Source organism: Ipomoea triloba, chromosome 13 (assembly GCF_003576645.1).
Source record: "Ipomoea triloba cultivar NCNSP0323 chromosome 13, ASM357664v1".
NCBI classification, from domain to species: domain Eukaryota; kingdom Viridiplantae; phylum Streptophyta; class Magnoliopsida; order Solanales; family Convolvulaceae; genus Ipomoea; species Ipomoea triloba.
In genome coordinates, this window is record NC_044928.1 from 17530285 (window position 1) to 17549544 (window position 19260).

Consider the following 19260-nt stretch of genomic DNA (forward strand, 5'->3'; position numbering starts at 1 on the left):
TTTGCTTAAATGCATTTGCCTCAGCCATTTTTATTTTCTGATGTAGAATGTAAAGGCGAGGGACTACTAGGGAGTCAGTTCTCTTGTATAATGAGGCTCTTCAAGGTTCGTATAATTTGAATTGCCTAGTTGTTTTTCTTCTTCAACAAACTCTGACTCTGGCCTGTTATAATTTAAGATTGGATTGATGTTATCAATTGGAATGTAATTGCACACCAGTCAAATCCAATTAAAAGATTGAATCAAGTCAATTACCTTGTTGAACATATGCCCTTATAAACACATATATTTATCAAATTTATTAGTGTGGGGATGTAGCTAGATGGTAGAGCGCTCACTTTGCATGCGAGAGGTACGGGGATCGATTCCCCGCATCTCCAATTCCTGTAATATACAAGCTTTAATAATTCCAAATTTGTGATGGGAAAAATAATTTGTAATCTACAAGCTTTACAAGTTTCAAATTAGTGACGGGAAATTTAATTTGTGATCTACAAGCTTTACAAGTTTTTAAATAGTAATAGAAAATATTTTCTGTCAATTTTCAACGTTTTGGTTTTTCGTTCTTTAACATATTTATATATCGAAGCACAAGAGCATCTTTTCTTTCTTATTTCTTGGAATTAACTTTTTGCTTCCCAGAGCATGCCATTACAATTACATACAATGCATTGGTTTTCCGTTTGGTAGCCAGACTAATATCAAAAAACGTTAATATAATGTGAAAAACTAATATAATTTTATGAGTGAAAACATCACTATTCGGTATTTGGCATCAAAGTTTCTTGTAGTTCATTTATTGCTTGACCAATAGTACTTCGATCTGTGTGGTTATTTTGCTTAAATGCATTTGCCTCAGCCATTTTTATTTTCTGATGTAGAATGTAAAGGCGAGGGACTACTAGGGAGTCAGTTCTCTTGTATAATGAGGCTCTTCAAGGTTCGTATAATTTGAATTGCCTAGTTGTTTTTCTTCTTCAACAAACTCTGACTCTGGCCTGTTATAATTTAAGATTGGATTGATGTTATCAATTGGAATGTAATTCCACACCAGTCAAATCCAATTAAAAGATTGAATCAAGTCAATTACCTTGTTTAACATATGCCCTTATAAACACATATATAATATCAAATTTATTAGTGTGGGGATGTAGCTAGATGGTAGAGTGCTCGCTTTGCATGCGAGAGGTACGGGGATCGATACCCCACATCTCCAATTCCTGTAATATACAAGCTTTAATAATTTCAAATTTGGGATGGGAAAAATAATTTGTAATCTAGAAGCTTTACAAGTTTCAAATTAGTGACGAGAAATTTAATTTGTGATATACAAGCTTTAATAATTTCAAATTTGGGATGGGAAAAATAATTTGTAATCTAGAAGCTTTACAAGTTTCAAATTAGTGACGAGAAATTTAATTTGAAGCTTTACAAGTTTCAAATTAGTGACGAGAAATTTAATTTGTGATTTTACAAGTTTCAAATTAGTGACGAGAAATTTAATTTGTGATCTACAAGCTTTACAAGTTTTTAATTAGTGATAGAAAATATTTTCTGTCAATTTTCAACGTTTTGGTTTTTCGTTCTTTAACATATTTATATATTGAAGCACAGAAGCACTCTTTTCTTTCTTATTTCTTGGAATTAACTTTTTGCTTCATAGAGCAGGTCATTACAGTTACATACAATGCATTGGTTTTCCTATTGGTAGTCGTACTAATCTCAAAAAAGGGTAACATATTGTGCAAAGCGAATATAATTTTATGAGTGAAAACATCACTATTCAGTATTTGGCNGGTATTTGGCATCAAAGTTTCTTGTAGTTCATTTATTGCTTGGCCAATAGTACTTCGATCTGTGTGGTTATTTTGCTTAAATGCATTTGCCTCAGCCATTTTTATTTTCTGATGTAGAATGTAAAGGCGAGGGACTACTAGGGAGTCAGTTCTCTTGTATAATGAGGCTCTTCAAGGTTCGTATAATTTGAATTGCCTAGTTGTTTTTCTTCTTCAACAAACTCTGACTCTGGCCTGTTATAATTTAAGATTGGATTGATGTTATCAATTGGAATGTAATTACACACCAGTCAAATCCAATTAAAAGATTGAATGAAGTCAATTACCTGGTTTAACATATGCCCTTATAAACACATATATTTATCAAATTTATTAGTGTGGGGATGTAGCTAGATGGTAGAGCGCTCACTTTGCATGCGAGAGGTACGGGGATCGATACCCCGCATCTCCAATTCCTGTAATATACAAGCTTTAATAATTCCAAATTTGTGATGGGAAAAATAATTTGTAATCTACAAGCTTTACAAGTTTCAAATTAGTGACGGGAAATTTAATTTGTGATCTACAAGCTTTACAAGTTTTTAAATAGTAATAGAAAATATTTTCTGTCAATTTTCAACGTTTTGGTTTTTCGTTCTTTAACATATTTATATATCGAAGCACAGAAGCACTCTTTTCTTTCTTATTTCTTGGAATTAACTTTTTGCTTCATAGAGCAGGCCATTACAATTACATACAATGCATTGGTTTTCCTATTGGTAGTCGTACTAATCTCAAAAAAGGGTAACATATTGTGCAAAGCGAATATAATTTTATGAGTGAAAACATCACTATTCAGTATTTGGCATCAAAGTTTCTTACAGTTCATTCATTGCTTAACCAATAGTACTTCGATCTGTGTGGTTATTCTGCTTAAATGCATTTGCCTTAGCCTTTTTTATTTTCTGATGTAGAATGTAAAGACGAGAGACTACTACGGAGTCAGTTCTCTTGTATAATGAGGCACTTCAAGGTTCGTATAATTTGAATTGCCTAGTTGTTTTTCTTCTTCAACAAACTCTGACTCTGGCCTGTTATAATTTAAGATTGGATTGATGTTATCTGACTCTGGCCTGTTATAATTTAAGATTGGATTGATGTTATCAATTGGAATGTAATTATAATTTAAGATTGGATTGATGTTATCAATTGGAATGTAATTACACACCAGTCAAATCCAATTAAAAGATTGAATAATGTAATTACACACCAGTCAAATCCAATTAAAAGATTGAATGAAGTCAATTACCTGGTTTAACACATGCCCTTATAAAGACATATATTTATCTAATTTATTAGTGTGGGGATGTAGGTCAGATGGTAGAGCGCTTGCTTAGCATGCGAGAGGTACGGGGATCGATACCCCGCATCTCCAATTCCTGTAATTTACAAGCTTTTACAAGTTTCAAATCGGTGACGGGAAATTTAATTAGTGATAGAAAATATTTTCTGTCAATTATCAACGTTTTGGTTTTTCTTTCTTTAACATATTTATAAATCGAAGCGCAAAAACACTCTTTTCTTTTTTATTTCTTGGAATTAATTTTTTGCTTCCCAGAGCATGCCATTACAATTACATACAATGCATTGGTTTTCCCTTTGGTAGCCAGACTAATCTCAAAAAACGGTAATATATTGTGAAAAGCGAATATAATTTTATGAGTGAAAACATCACTATTCGGTATTTGGCATCAAAGTTTCTTGTAGTTCATTTATTGCTTGACCAATAGTACTTCGATCTGTGTGGTTAGTTTGCTTAAATGCATTTGCCTCAGCCATTTTTATTTTCTGATGTAGAATGTAAAGGCGAGGGACTACTAGGGAGTCAGTTCTCTTGTATAATGAGGCTCTTCAAGGTTCGTATAATTTGAATTGCCTAGTTGTTTTTCTTCTTCAACAAACTCTGACTCTGGCCTGTTATAATTTAAGATTGGATTGATGTTATCAATTGGAATGTAATTGCACACCAGTCAAATCCAATTAAAAGATTGAATCAAGTCAATTACCTTGTTGAACATATGCCCTTATAAACACATATATTTATCAAATTTATTAGTGTGGGGATGTAGCTAGATGGTAGAGCGCTCACTTTGCATGCGAGAGGTACGGGGATCGATACCCCGCATCTCCAATTCCTGTAATATATAAGCTTTAAGCTTTAATAATTTAAAATTTGGAATGGGAAAAATAATTTGTAATCTAGAAGTTTTACAAGTTTCAAATTAGTGACGAGAAATTTAATTTGTGATCTACAAGCTTTACAAGTTTTTAATTAGTGATAAAAAATATTTTCTGTCAATTTTCAACGTTTTGGTTTTTCGTTCTTTAACATATTTATATATTGAAGCACAGAAGCACTCTTTTCTTTCTTATTTCTTGGAATTAACTTTTTGCTTCATAGAGCAGGCCATTACAATTACATACAATGCATTGGTTTTCCTATTGGTAGTCGTACTAATCTCAAAAAAGGGTAACATATTGTGCAAAGCGAATATAATTTTATGAGTGAAAACATCACTATTCAGTATTTGGCATCAAAGTTTCTTACAGTTCATTCATTGCTTAACCAATAGTACTTCGATCTGTGTGGTTATTCTGCTTAAATGCATTTGCCTTAGCCTTTTTTATTTTCTAACGTAGAATGTAAAGGCGAGAGACTACTAGGGAGTCAGTTCTCTTGTATAATGAGGCTCTTCAAGGTTCGTATAATTTGAATTGCCTAGTTGTTTTTCTTCTTCAACAAACTCTGACTCTGGCCTGTTATAATTTAAGATTGGATTGATGTTATCAATTGGAATGTAATTACACACCAGTCAAATCCAATTAAAAGATTGAATCAAGTCAGTTACCTTGTTTAACATATGCCCTTATAAACACATATATTTATCAAATTTATTAGTGTGGGGATGTAGCTAGATGGTAGAGCGCTCGCTTTGCATGCGAGAGGTACGGGGATCGATACCCCGCATCTCCAATTCCTGTAATATACAAGCTTTAATAATTTTAAATTTGGGATGGGAAAAATAATTTGTAATCAAGAAGCTTTACAAGTTTCAAATTATTGACGGGAAATTTAATTTGTGATCTACAAGCTTTACAAGTTTTTAATTAGTGATAGAAAATATTTTCTGTCAATTTTCAACGTTTTGGTTTTTCTTTCTTTAACATATTTATATATTGAAGCACAGAAGCACTCTTTTCTTTCTTATTTCTTGGAATTAACTTTTTGCTTCATAGAGCAGGCCATTACAATTACATACAATGCATTGGTTTTCCTATTGGTAGTCGTACTAATCTCAAAAAAGGGTAACATATTGTGCAAAGCGAATTTAATTTTATGAGTGAAAACATCACTATTCAGTATTTGGCATCAAAGTTTCTTACAGTTCATTCATTGCTTAACCAATAGTACTTCGATCTGTGTGGTTATTTTGCTTAAATGCATTTGCCTTAGCCATCTTTATTTTCTGATGTAGAATGTAAAGGCGAGGGCTGCTAGGTAGTCAATTCTCTTATATAATGAGGCTCTTCAAGGTTCGTATAATTTGAATTGCCTAGTTGTTTTTCTTCTTCAACACACTCTGACTCTGGCCTGTTATAATTTAAGATTGAATTGATGTTATCAATTGGAATGTAATTACACACCAGTCAAATCCAATTAAAAGATTGAATCAAGTCAATTACCTTGTCTAACACATGCCCTTATAAAGACAAATATTTATCTAATTTATTAGCGTGGGGATGTAGCTCAGATGGTAGAGCGCTCGCTTAGCATGCGAGAGGTACGGGGATCGATACCTCGTATCTCCAATATTCCTGTAATATACAAGCTTTATTAATTTAAAATTTGTGATGGGAAAAATAATTTGTAATCTACAAGCTTTACAAGTTTCAAATCAGTGACGGGAAATTTAGTTAGTGATAGAAAATATTTTCTGTCAATTTTCAACGTTTTGGTTTTTCTTTCTTTAACATATTTATAAATTGAAGCACATAAACACTCTTTTGTTTTTTATTTCTTGGAATTAACTTTTTGCTTCCCAGAGCATGCCATTACAATTACATACAATGCATTGGTTTTTCCTGTTGGTAGCAAGACTAATCTCAAAAAACGGTAATATATTGTGAAAAGCGAATATAATTTTATGAGTGAAAACATCACTATTCGGTAGTTGGCATCAGAGTTTCTTGTAGTTCATTTATTGCTTAACCAATAGTACTTCGATCTGTGTGGTTATTCTGCTTAAATGCATTTGCCTTAGCTTTTTTTATTTTCTAATTTAGAATGTAAAGGCGAGGGATTGCTAGGGAGTCAGTTCTCTTGTATAATGAGGCTCTTCAAGGTTCGTACAATTTGTGTTGCCTAGTTGTTTTTCTTCTTCAACAAACTCTGACCCTGCCCTGTTAGAATTTAAGATTGGATTGATGTTATCAATTCTAATGTAACACACACTAGTCAAATCCTATTAAAAGATTGAATCAAATCAATTACCTCGTTTAACACATGCCCTTATAAAAAATATATTTATCTAATTTATTAGTACGGGGATGTAACTTAGATGGTAGAGCACCTGTTTAGCATGAGAGAGGTACGGGGATCGATACCCCGCATCTCCAATTCCTGTAATATAAAAGCTTGAATAATTTCAAATTAGTGGCGAGAAATTTAATTTGTGATCTACAAGTTTTTAATTAGTGACGTCTATCCATTTTCAACGTTTTAGTTCTTCGTTCTTTAACATATTTATAAATCAAAGTACAGAAACACTCTTTTCTTTCTTATTTCTTGGAATTAACTTTTTGCTTCCTAGAGCAGGCCATTAGAATTACATACAACACATTACTTTTCTTATTGTTAGTCGTACTAATCTCAAGAAAGGGTCATATATTGTGCAAAGCAAATATAATTTTATGAGTGAAAACATCACTTTTCAGTATTTGGCATCAAACTTTCTTGTAGTTCATTCATTGCTTGACCAATAATACTTCGATCTGTGTGGTTATTCTGCTTAAATGCATTTGCCTTAGCCATCTTTATTTTCTGATGTAGAATGTAAAGGCGAGGGCTGCTAGGTAGTCAATTCTCTTATATAATGAGGCTCTTCAAGGTTCGTACAATTTGAATTGCCTTGTTGTCTTTCTTTTTCAACAAACTCTGACGCTGGCATGTTATAATTTAAGATTGGATTGATGTTATCAATTGGAATGTAATTGCACACCACTCAAATCCAATTAAAAGATTGAATCAAATCAATTACCTTGTTTAACACATACCCTTATAAATACATATATTTATCTAATTTATTAGTGTGGGGATGTAGCTCAGATGGTAAAGCGCTCGTTTAGCATGTGAGAGGTACGGGGATCGATACCCCGCATCTCCAATTTCTGTAATATACAAGCTTTAATAATTTCAAATTTGTGATGATAAAAATAATTTGTAATCTACAAGCTTTACTAGATTCAAATTAGTGACGGGAAATTTAATTTGTGATCTACAAGCTTTACAAGTTTTAATTAGTGATAGAAAATATTTTCTGTCAATTTTCAACGTTTTGGTTTTTCGTTCTTTAACATATTTATAAATCGAAGCACAGAAACACTCTTTTCTTTCTTATTTCTTGGAATTAACTTTTTGCTTACGAGAGCATGCCATTACAATTACATACAATGCATTGGTTTTCCTTATGGTTGCCAAACTAATCTCAAAAAAGGGTACTATATTGTGAAAAGCGAATATAATTTTATGAGTGAAAACATCACTATTCGGTATTTGGCATCAAAGTTAATTGTCGTTCATTAATTGCTTGACCAATAGTACTTTGATCTGTGTGGTTATTCTGCTTAAATGCATTTGCCTTAGCCTTTTTTATTTTCTGATGTACAATGTAAAGGCGAGGGACTGCTACGGAGTCAGTTTTCTTCTATAATGAGGCTCTTCAAGGTTCGTACAATTTGTGTTTGAACGATTGTGTTTGTATGGGGTGAGTGTGGTGATGGTGGTAAACCGAAGAGTCAAGACTCTCCGAGTGTCGTGTCTCTCAAGGATGGCGAATGGGAACCGAACCAGTGTGTTGGCATCTAAGAGGTTGAAGGAAAAGAGTTACGAGATTGGCTAAGGGTTGGATTCATTTGTAAGAGGGGGAAGGTTGATAGTGGTTGTGTAAAATAAATAAAAGAAAAGTAAAGTGGAGATTGGGGCTTTAGGCTTTTCCATGTGGTCTATCTTTGGATGGTTTTGCGAGTGCAAGTCGTGGAATAGACTAGGGAGTTCGTGGCACACTACCAAGTGGCGTCACACTTTGGACTCCCACATCCTCATTCGGTTGGGGCATTTCATCGAACACTTTGTCTACCACTCCTCTCGGATATCGTCCTTTCGGACTAAGAGCGGAGATGTGGGTGAGTTAGACACTCATTATCGCGTAGACACTCACTTCCTTTGGATTTGCTACCTAATGTGGCCACAAAAGGCACAAAGCTTGAAGAACATCATCCACACAAGTTCATCATCCAACAACTAAGCAACTCACAATTCAAAGCGATAATATTAAACATCCACATAGGTCTACCATGGGGCCACCAATCCCCTATCTAATCTACTCTATCATACTAGAGAAACAAGAAAAAGAAAGGAAAATTCAAAGAAACAACTATTAAATTAGAAATTGGAGAGAATGGTTACCACCCTTAGAAAGGGGATCTTTACAACCTTGATCTTGAAATCCAATCTTCATTCTTGCCCTTTATCTAATCTAAACTACGAGAGTAAGGAATTTTCCCCCAAGAGGGGAGAAAACCCTCTAGATCTATTCTACCTTATTCTATGAATTTTCTGATCTATTCCTCCTCTTCTTAGGTTTTGGGGAAAAGGGATTTATATAGGTGACAAAAAGGGAACAAATTTCCGAAAATGGCCCTTGGCCCGACCACGCTCGCTTCCACGTGTGGTGGTGGGCGTGGGAGCTTACTGGAATTATTCCACGCCCATCCACACGCGTGTGAGGTTGCGTGGGACGCTACTGCATTGCGGCTTGTTTGTCTTTTGCTCTATTTTAGCCTCAAATCCCTCTCTAACCTGTAAAATACCTCAAAACTCTTTCTAGAAATGATGTTAGGAGATTTTGATCACATCTGAGCTAAAATGCATGCAATTGTTGTAGTCGAATGTCAAAACGATGCATTTTTAATCTAATAAAGACCCCTTATAAGTGTTATTCTTGGTGCTTATCAAAGTTTCCACACTTAAACCTTGCTTGTCCTCAAGCAAGCATACTTTTCTAAACTATAATCATGCATGTAAGCACCAAGAATACTTCTTTCTTTCATGGTTGACCAATCAAGTGTTGTGTAGGTGTTCGGAGTTGAGTGGGTGAAATCCCCTACACTATCTACCAAGACTGCTAAATTCATGCCAACCAAATGTAAGAAATATGCTAAGGAAGTTAAGGTCTCGAGAGATGGATTTAACATAAAAAGTTTTGTTCACACCTTCAAGCGTGCAGGTTACCAAAGAGTTTTCACCTTGTATTTTCTAGGGGCCTCCAGCCGATCCGACTAGTGGGAACGATGTTTGTAACACCCCAATTTTCAACTGTTAGGAATATTTGTATTTAGATTTTGATGAGCCAAAAATGTATTTTAGTTTGAAAAATTAGAAAGCCAAAAATTTCGTAGAGGTATGTATCTAAAAGAGTTAAGAAGTCTACTTGGAAGAATTCTTGGAGAATGAAGGAACTTTGTTCGAATCGGACGGAGCTTAAATTTAATTGAAGCACTAGAAGTAACAAACAGTTGAAGCAGCAGAGATGGTAGAAGACTTGTATATATGGTGAAAGGTCTCTGGTTCGAATCCCCTAAGCCACGAAATTTTAGGAAATCAGAACTTCTCAGAATATTACTACTTATATATTATTTACAGGCATAGTAAACAAAGGATTGAGTAGAGCATTGGAGTTGAACTTGGGAAATGATCTAAGTGGTGCTGTGTTCGAATCCCAGGAGAGTTTATTTTGAGAAAAATTAATTCAGATGAAAATGCACATTGAAGACTGCGAAAATGCACATGGAAGATGCCAGATGAAAATGCACATTGAAGACTGCGAAAATGCACATGGAAGATGCGAAAATTCATGAAGGAATATTACAAGGAAGTAATACAAACACTAAGGACAAATGAAGGAATATTACAAGGAAGTAATACAAACACAAAAAGACAAAAGAAGAATATTACAAGGAAGTCATACAAACACAAAAAGACAAAGGTGTATAAATCTGATTTGTTCACTTCAACGGATATATTTGACTGATTTGCTCAAAATGGTTTTGAGCTGTGGTGGAGGTACGGAGATACGAAAATAAGGAGAATAGGTCTATTTACTACATTCCAAACAGATGAAGAATATCTGGAGATTGAACACTACACTACAAAATGGAATATGTCTACAAACACTACACTACAAAATAATATGAATTGTGGAATAAATATATCAACTCAACTCAAAGTAATCTGACTACATTGTGGAATATATCAACTCTATATCAACTCAACTCTCCAACGGAATTAAGGCCAGAAGAAAAGAGGAGCAATTTCAGGAGGAATATAAGGAAAAGAAGAAGGAGCAATTTCAGGAGGGAAAGGAGGATCAGGAGGAATATCAGGAAGCGGAAGAAATACGGAGACTGCAATAAGCACATCAACAATAAAGAATTAATCTTTTCCAACGGATTAATTCTTTCATCAGCTATAAATACGAGACACTTGAGCAAGAAGAAAAATAGAGATATACAAGTGAAAGGCAAGAAAAGCAGTGTGATACATCTGAGAATAGCAAAGCAAGAAAAATCCGAAAAACCAAAAATCCATATTTTTAGTTCCTGAGAGTTGGAGAAAAATATTTTCTTTTACTACCTTGTATCAAAATTTCTACGGGGTGTAGAGAGAGGGCTGAGTAACAAGAGAAGCTTGTGAAAACCCTGGGGAGTGTAGCTTTGTGCGAGACACTCGTTAGTGTAGGAGTATAGCTTTGTGCGAAATACTCAATATCTACTAGGTGTAGATAGAAGTGCTGGGTTGGCACTTGGTGTTCACTATTGTATCTGGGTGATTGAAGATAGTGAAAGGAGTATAGTGGACGTAGGCTGGGTTTGGCCGAACCACTTAAAAATCTCTCTCTCATTTATTTACTGCCCATATATATTTTTGCTCTGCACACATAATATTCATGCTCACACACACACTCTAATTTGCAGCATAATATTTTCTAAACTCAGTTACTATTTCGTCACTATTTATCACTATTCATTCTTATCTGGGTTTGCTATTATTTGTTATCTTTTACGTCCGCATGCAAGCCAAATTTATTATATATCACATTTGAGCTATTCCAAGTATTTCTATCGTATTGCATGTGATATATCTCCTCTCCTTCACTGCGTTTTAATTATAGCACTTTACGTACTTTATTCTGCTGTGCATTTCAAGTTGAATTTATTCACTTGGAATTATTTTTAGTTAAAGTGTTATTAATTTTTAATTTGCTTGAAAAGTCTATTCACCCCCCCCTCTAGACTTTTCACCACCCATTCGGGACCAACAAGTGGTATCAGAGCAGTTGTCTATTTGAGTCAAATCTTGACTGCTAGACAGATCTAATCTTCAAAATGAAGAAAGATTTAGCTCAGAACTTATTATTCTCTCTTGACAAATTTGATGATTGGAAAATACGCATGCAGGTACATTTATCCGCTCTTCACGATGAAATGTGGGATGTTATCTCAGATGGTCCTATTGAAATCATGAAGGTCAATCCTTCATCAATCCTAAGCCCAGATGGACCGCAGTATGTTTCAAAGCCAAAGATGGAATGGACTTCTGATGATAGATTGCGAAGTAACCTGGACAATATAGCTAAGGATATACTGTTCAAAGCTGTGGATGATGCAATCTTCCCAAAAATCCGTAAGTGCAAAACAGCTAAAGACGTGTGGGATGTCTTAATCCAAATCGGCGAAGGAGACGAACAGGAAAAAGACAACAAACTCACAATTGCAATGAAGAAGTTTGAAGACTTCAAGATGCTGCCAAGTGAAAACATTGCGGACATGGAGGCTAGACTGGTCAAAGTTTTGGGAGAAATTAGTGATCTTGGAAAGACCATTAATCAAAAAGAAATCTCTCTCAAAATACTTCGCGGACTACCGTCAAGCTGGGATATGAAAGTGACAGCCATGCGAGATCATAGGGATCTAAAAACTGTTTCAACTGACAAACTCTTTAGTGATCTCAAAGCGTACGAGTTCGAGATGAAATCAAAACTTGAGGAGGAACGTGAAGAAAGAACCACAGCCTTAGTAGCCGAACAACCATCAAACTCAAGGTTAGTAGGAAATAATGATTTTTTATCTGACGAACAATTTGCTTTACTTGTTAGGAAATTCAAAAAATTCATGTGGAAAAACAACTTCAACAATTCATCTCAAAGAAATCAAGGAAGTTCATCTAGAAGACCAAGAAGGGAATTTTCTGATGATAACACAAACTTGTGTTACAACTGTAGAAAACCAGGACATTTCATGGCAGAATGTCCATACCCCAAGGTAAGTAAAAATCAAAATAAAAATGCTTCTAACTCTCCACAGGAAATATCTGAATCAAAGGATAGAAGATTCAAGAAGGATAAAAGGAAAGCTTTAATAAGTGACCCTCTCGAGACAAGTGGGTCTGAGGAATCTTCAAGTGATGAAAGTGATAGCTCAACGGAGGATACTGCACTGCTGTGTCTTCTAAGCATAACCAGTGAATCAGATTTCCAAGAAAAATGCCTAATGGCGCATGAAGTAGAAGAAGACGAGGTAACATCTAAATCTTTTGATTATGTAAATTCATCTTTTTCTAGAGAATCTATATTTCAATTAATGAAAGATTGTCAAACTGTTATGGACACTCATTCTCAACTCAAAGAGCGCAATGATTCTCTAATTCTTGAAAAAGATAAAATAAATGAGAAATTGCAAAATGCTTTACTTGAGATGAGAAACTTGAAAGCTGAAAATATTCGCCTTCAAGAAGAGTGTAAAGCTAGAGAAATTAGAGAACATAATCTTAGGGAGACAATAGCATCATTTACACATTCATCCAAAATAATGGATAAAATGGTAAATATGCAAAAACCCTCAGGAGATAAAGCCGGACTGGGCTATGATCCTACATGTTCTAAAATTTCTGAAAAATTGACTAATTCTACTACTTCTTTAACTAATAAAGCCCAAGTAGTAAAATTTGTCAAAAGTCAAGATAGCACTATGAGACAAGGAATTGGTTATCAAACTAATGCTAGAATAAACACTGCAAGGCCGAAGCTTCAAAGCAATAATTTTTCGCCAATGCAGAATTTTAAAAAGCATGAGTTTGGTTCTCGTAAGAGATTTACCAATGAGTCAACTGCGCAAAGACCTCATAGGAAACAATTTCCGATGATGAGGTTTGGTAGGGATTATCCTACTGAAGAGGACTGGCATGATGAAATCAAACCATGGACAAAAACGAGGTTCAACGCATTTCATTTTATTAAACAAATGAACGTTGGACAAATGCCAGCCCACAAAAAGAATGTCCAAATTCCTTATAATTATAATACTGTCAATGGTTACAAATCACCTAATCTTGGATTAATGAGATCTAGGTGGGTTTGGATGCCTAAAATCACTAACAAGGAAGGACCCAAACAAATCTGGGTACCTAAAAATACTTAATTGTGTTGCAGGATATTTGGTACTTTGATAGCGGATGTTCTCGACATATGACCGGCAATAAAGCTAGTCTTGTAGAGTTCAGAAATATCGAAGGACCAAAAGTCATATTTGGTGGAAATGATCATGGAATAACAAAGGGAATCGGAACTATTATCAAGAATGGTCTAAGGATTGAAAATGTATCATACGTAGAAGGACTAAAGTTTAATCTCCTTAGCACTAGCCAATTCTGTGACAAAGGATATCTTGTAGAGTTCTTCAAAGACAAATGCCGAGTTAAAGAAGAATCCACAAAGAAAACTGTGCTCACCGGAAGGAGAAAGAAAAATATGTATGTGGTTGATTGGAGCGCAACGAAGGACTCTGTATGTTTAATGGCTAATAACTCAAGCACTACGAGTTGGGAATGGCACAGGAAATTAAATCACTTAAACTTCAAGTCTATTAACAAGCTTGCAAAATGTAAGTTAGTTGAAGGTTTACCCAACATTGTATACAAGAAGGATCAAATCTGTGATGCGTGTCAGAAAGGAAAGCAAATCAAGTCTTCTTTCAAATCTAAGACACAAGAATCTACATTAAGACCTCTTAGTCTACTACATATGGATCTCTTTGGTCCAGTAGACCCAGTAAGTATAAGTGGTAAGAAATATACTCTTGTTGTTGTTGATGATTTTTCCAGGTACACTTGGACGATATTCATCAATAAGAAGAACGAAGTGGAACAAAGATTGCCAGAGCTCTTGCAACAACTTCAAAACGAAAAGGACGCAAAAATCTCCAAAATCCGTACAGACAGAGGTACAGAATTCGTGAATGGCGTGATTCAGGCCTACTGCAGTTCACAAGGGATTTTGCACCAACTATCTGCCGCAAGGACGCCACAACAAAATGGTGTAGCCGAAAGAAGAAATAGAACACTTAAAGAAGCTGCACGAGTCATGATTTCAGCAGCCGAACTACCCAAACGTTTTTGGGCGGAGGCTATCAACACTGCTTGTTATACTCAGAACAGAAGCATGATTCACAAAATATACAACAAGACACCATATGAATTATGGAAAGGGAGAAAGCCTAATCTTAGCTATTTTCACTCTTTTGGTTGCAAATGTTTTGTTCTTAATAATGGTAAATCGTATCTAAAAACATTTGATGAGCGTGCAGATGAAGCAATATTTTTGGGATATTCGTCTACCAGCAGAGCATTCAGAATACTAAACAAAAGAACAGTGGTGGTAGAAGAATCAATTCATGTTGTATTTGATGAATCACCAAAAATCCAAGAACCAAATACTCCAAATATGGGTAAGAACGTCCATAATGAAGAACCAAATACTCCAAATATGGGTAAGAACGTCCATAATGATTTAAGTGTTACTAATGATTTGGGTAAGAACGTCCATAATGATTTAAGTGTTACTAATGATTCTTCTGAAGATGATGATAATGATTTAAGTGTTACTAATGATTCTTCTGAAGATGATGGTTTACAGGGGTTAAATGGTCTAGAATTAAATTTCACTGAAATTGGAAAGCAGTACATAAATGACGCAGCAGGTGATGAAGTTGAGGCTGACCTTGGAAATGAGGATGGAACCAACTCTACAAACCAAAACCCATCTTTCTCAATCCCACTTACAAATAACCTTACTCTGTCATCCTCTCCCCTAAACAACTTTCAACCAGATTTGAAATGGCTCAAAGATCACCCTCAAGATCTTATTATTGGAAACTTGCACGATGGTGTGAAAACAAGATCTTCTACAAGGGATGCTTTGTTTGCATGCTTTCTATCTCAAATGGAACCGAAAGAAATTGACGAAGCTTTAAGTGATGCAAGTTGGATTGAGGCTATGCAAGAAGAATTGAATCAATTCAAAAGAAATGATGTTTGGGAGCTTGTCCCAAGACCAAAAAATCACAATGTTATTGGAACTAAATGGGTCTTTAGGAACAAAGCAAACGAAGATGGCATCATTGTTAGGAATAAAGCAAGGCTAGTGGCAAAGGGATATTCTCAAGAAGAAGGAATAGATTTTGATGAGACTTTTGCCCCAGTTGCAAGACTTGAAGCTATCCGAATTTTCCTAGCCTACGCTGCATACAAGAACTTCACGGTTTATCAAATGGACGTGAAAAGTGCATTCCTTAATGGCTTACTTGAAGAGGAAGTATATGTTGAACAACCACCCGGATTTGAGGTACAAGGTGAAGTTGACAAGGTTTATAAACTAAAGAAGGCATTATATGGGTTAAAACAAGCACCTAGAGCTTGGTATGATACCCTATCAATGTTTTTAATTAGTTGTGGTTTTACCAAAGGCCTTGTTGACAAAACCTTATTTAGAATTCAAGAAAATAATCATATTTTATTAGTACAAATTTATGTTGATGATATTATTTTTGGAAGTACTAATGCCAATTTATGTGAGAAATTTTCTAAGCTTATGCAAAACAGATTCGAAATGAGCATGATGGGAGAACTAAATTACTTTCTTGGATTGCAAGTCAAACAATCGAAGGAAGGTATATTCATTAATCAATCCAAATACACAAGAGATCTTATCAAGAAATTCGGCTTAGAAGGAAAAAGCTCAGTCAAAATTCCAATGAGCACATCTCTCAAACTGGACAAGGATGAAGAAGGCAAAGATGTTGATCAAACGAAGTATCGAGGAATGATTGGATCTTTGCTATACCTCACTGCAAGTAGACCCGACATATCATATTCAGTAGGTGTATGTGCGAGATTCCAATCACAACCCAAAGAAAGTCATTTTCTTGCTACCAAGAAAATTATTCGTTACCTCAAAAGCACTATCAACGTTGGACTGTGGTATCCAAAAGAAGGTAACTTTGAACTAACAGGATTTTCAGATGCAGATTTTGCAGGTTGCAAAATTGATAGAAAAAGTACCTCAGGGACGTGCCAGTTCTTAGGGGGAAGGTTAGTTTCTTGGTTTAGTAAGAAACAAAACTCCATTGCGACAAGCACAGCCGAAGCAGAATATATCGCAGCAGGGAGTTGTTGTGCACAAATCTTGTGGATGAAACAACAGTTAAAGGATTATGGAATTAATTGCGATGATGTTAGTATTTTTTGTGACAATACTAGTGCAATCGCGATTACCCAAAATCCTGTACTTCATTCACGAACCAAGCACATTGATGTAAGACACCATTTCATCCGGGATCACATCGAAAAGAAAGATCTAAAGATCGAGTACATACCCACAGAAAATCAAATTGCGGACATCCTTACAAAGCCTTTATGCGAATCAAGATTCATCACTCTAAGGCACGAAATGGGCATGATTGAATTGAGCTAAGTATCTAAATCTTAATCTCTAATTATAGCTCAAGTATATGTTTTTATTTGCATGTAACGTTGCATAAGTTTATATGTTATATAAGTGTGTTTGGTGATTTATTCCTATGGCATTTCATGATTATCTACCATTATCTCAATTATTAGAATGGCATGTACAATACACACACAATCACGTAGATATATGCTTTCCCGTAGTAATCCTTGATTGCACTACATTTTTTTTTTTTTTTGCTGTTTAAAATAGTAAGCATAATATGTAATTTTTTTTTTGATTAGTTTCGTAAAGTAGAAAAGGTTTGCTTGATTTGATGGATTATGTATTACGAAATTTTTCTTCTTAAAAAAAAAAAAAATTGCGATGCTTTCGTATGTTACTTGCAGTACGCCTATACATGATCTAAAGAAATTTTTTTTATATACATAGTATTCTCCATCCATGTTCTCTATGTTTATTTGTCGCTAATATTTTTGGGAGGAGGATCATCCTCATCTAGCCAAGCAAGTACCTCCTGTATTTCTTCTGGTGCTAATTCAGGAATATCAGGAACCTCCTGTATTTCTTCTGGTGCTAATTCAGGAATATCAGGAAATATCTGTATTTCTTCTGGTGCTAATTCAGGAATATCAGGAAATATTGGAGCTTGTGATGAGCTTCCGGGAGTAGTAGAAGGACAAGCTGTTGGATCTATATACCTTCTCTTTCTAGAACTGTTCCTGTCACATTTGTCTCTAAGCCTTACTGTTGCGTCAGCCAAGTCTAAATTTGGATTTTGAAGTATCGCATCTCTCTCATCCTCTAGCCCCTTGATTGTCCTTTGCAGTTCAGCTTGATCTTTGATTTCACCAAATTCCTATATCACACTTTGTTAAACCCCCTTCGAAAATGTTAAGTTGAAAAAGATATAGGAATATAGAAATTACCTGAACTTTTGCCAATAATCTGTCCAGACTCACGAGTTTTCGATAAGGCCAGTAGGAAATTCCCACTTCCCTACACTTTTTCTTAAAAACTTCGCGCCCAACCTGCAATTCCTCTGCAGCTTGTTCAGAAGGCAGATAAAAATATTCAGAAAATTTTTCAAAAGTTAGAGTGGTAGTATCACAAAATGTTCTTCTAGCTCTCTTTCTCCCACGAAATACACTTGCATTCATAGCTGCTACATCTAGCACTGCAGTGGTATTATCTTCCTCCGCTACTACAGCAGTACCTTGATCAACGGCCACAACATTTGTACCCGTAGCACCTGGTGGAGTAATTATCTCATTCGACTCTGGTGGAGCATTCTCAAAATTTTCGACAGTAGTAAGGTCCATACTTTGTGAACTATCTCTTAACGGTGATATGATAATGTCATCCCAAAAGGAAGAGTTATCCGAAGATGAGGGATATGTCGTATCTGCCATTTCTTTTATGTAAGCTCTAAACTCAAGCATATTGATGGGAAGACGAATGGTGAATTTATAGCAAGGAGAATCGATGTGAAAATGTTAACACTGTTCAAACCAATTGAGTGTTTCAAGGAAGGCCGTACCGTCGAAAGATATCAATTATCGCCTCTTACTGTTCTCGTCCATTGCGGTTTTCAATCATTTTATCACAAGGGAACAGTGATCTATCGGGGCTATGCCTTATTGTGAAATGGTTAGGTTGATCCTATTATTAGGGTCTCGTATCCTATTTTGTGGAATACTCAATTTTTGCTAACTTGTGGCACAAGCAAGCAAATGCACCATGGCGCAAATGATTCAAGAGCAAGGATTTCATTCCTATCCAGCGTTTCTTTGATGATGACAAAAAGGGGGAAAAGAATGACAGTCATTTGGTGCAAAAGAAGTCTAAAAAAAAAAGGATCGCAAAGAGGTAAATATTTGGTATAAATATTTGGTATACATGTTCTTTATTTATTCTTGGCATATACATAGGGGGAAGGAGTTAGGGGGAAGGAGTTATTCAGTACAAGTTATTTTAATTTTTTTTGGTATGAAGAATTGTTTTTGATTTAGTTTGTATAAATGCATGATTGAGAAATATTTTAAAATGAATTAAACCAGTCTCAATAATGCATGTAGGAATTTTATTGTCTGAAAACAATTCTTCTAAGTCAAAAATCATTGTTAAACTCATCTATGGCTAGTCGAAATAAAATGAAAATTTTTGAAGTTTATATTTTTCAAAAGGCTAAGCCAAATGACTGAGTATAGGTTTTGGCATCATCAAAAAGGGGAAATTGTTAGGAATATTTGTATTTAGATTTTGATGAGCCAAAAATGTATTTTAGTTTGAAAAATTAGAAAGCCAAAAATTTCGTAGAGGTATGTATCTAAAAGAGTTAAGAAGTC

General features: G+C 35.0%; 1 protein-coding gene and 3 non-coding genes across 4 annotated transcripts; 3 read left to right on the forward strand and 1 right to left on the reverse strand.

The window, feature by feature from the left end:
- Positions 1 to 4737: 4737 nt before the first annotated feature.
- Positions 4738 to 4809, forward strand: TRNAA-UGC. Its single transcript has one exon. It is a non-coding gene; the product is annotated as a tRNA-Ala (tRNA).
- Positions 4810 to 5572: 763 nt separating this feature from the next.
- Positions 5573 to 5645, forward strand: TRNAA-AGC. The gene has a single exon. It is a non-coding gene; the product is annotated as a tRNA-Ala (tRNA).
- A 1501-nt stretch (positions 5646 to 7146) lies between these two features.
- On the forward strand, positions 7147 to 7219 carry TRNAA-AGC. The gene has a single exon. It is a non-coding gene; the product is annotated as a tRNA-Ala (tRNA).
- Positions 7220 to 17369: 10150 nt separating this feature from the next.
- On the reverse strand, positions 17370 to 18324 carry LOC116001290 (protein RKD1-like). Its single transcript, XM_031241175.1, has 2 exons — positions 17842 to 18324; positions 17370 to 17771 (listed from the first exon to the last, which is right to left on the reverse strand). Exons 1-2 carry the CDS (start codon positions 18322 to 18324, stop codon positions 17370 to 17372), a joined length of 885 nt encoding a protein of 294 aa, XP_031097035.1.
- Positions 18325 to 19260: the final 936 nt, after the last annotated feature.

Coding starts and splice junctions, on each gene's coding strand:
- LOC116001290 (XM_031241175.1), bottom strand. CDS start 18,324: ATGGCAGATACGACATATCCCTCATCTTCGGATAACTCTTCCTTTTGG. Junction 17,772..17,841: donor GATTATTGGCAAAAGTTCAG/GTAATTTCTATA, acceptor AGTGTGATATAG/GAATTTGGTGAAATCAAAGA.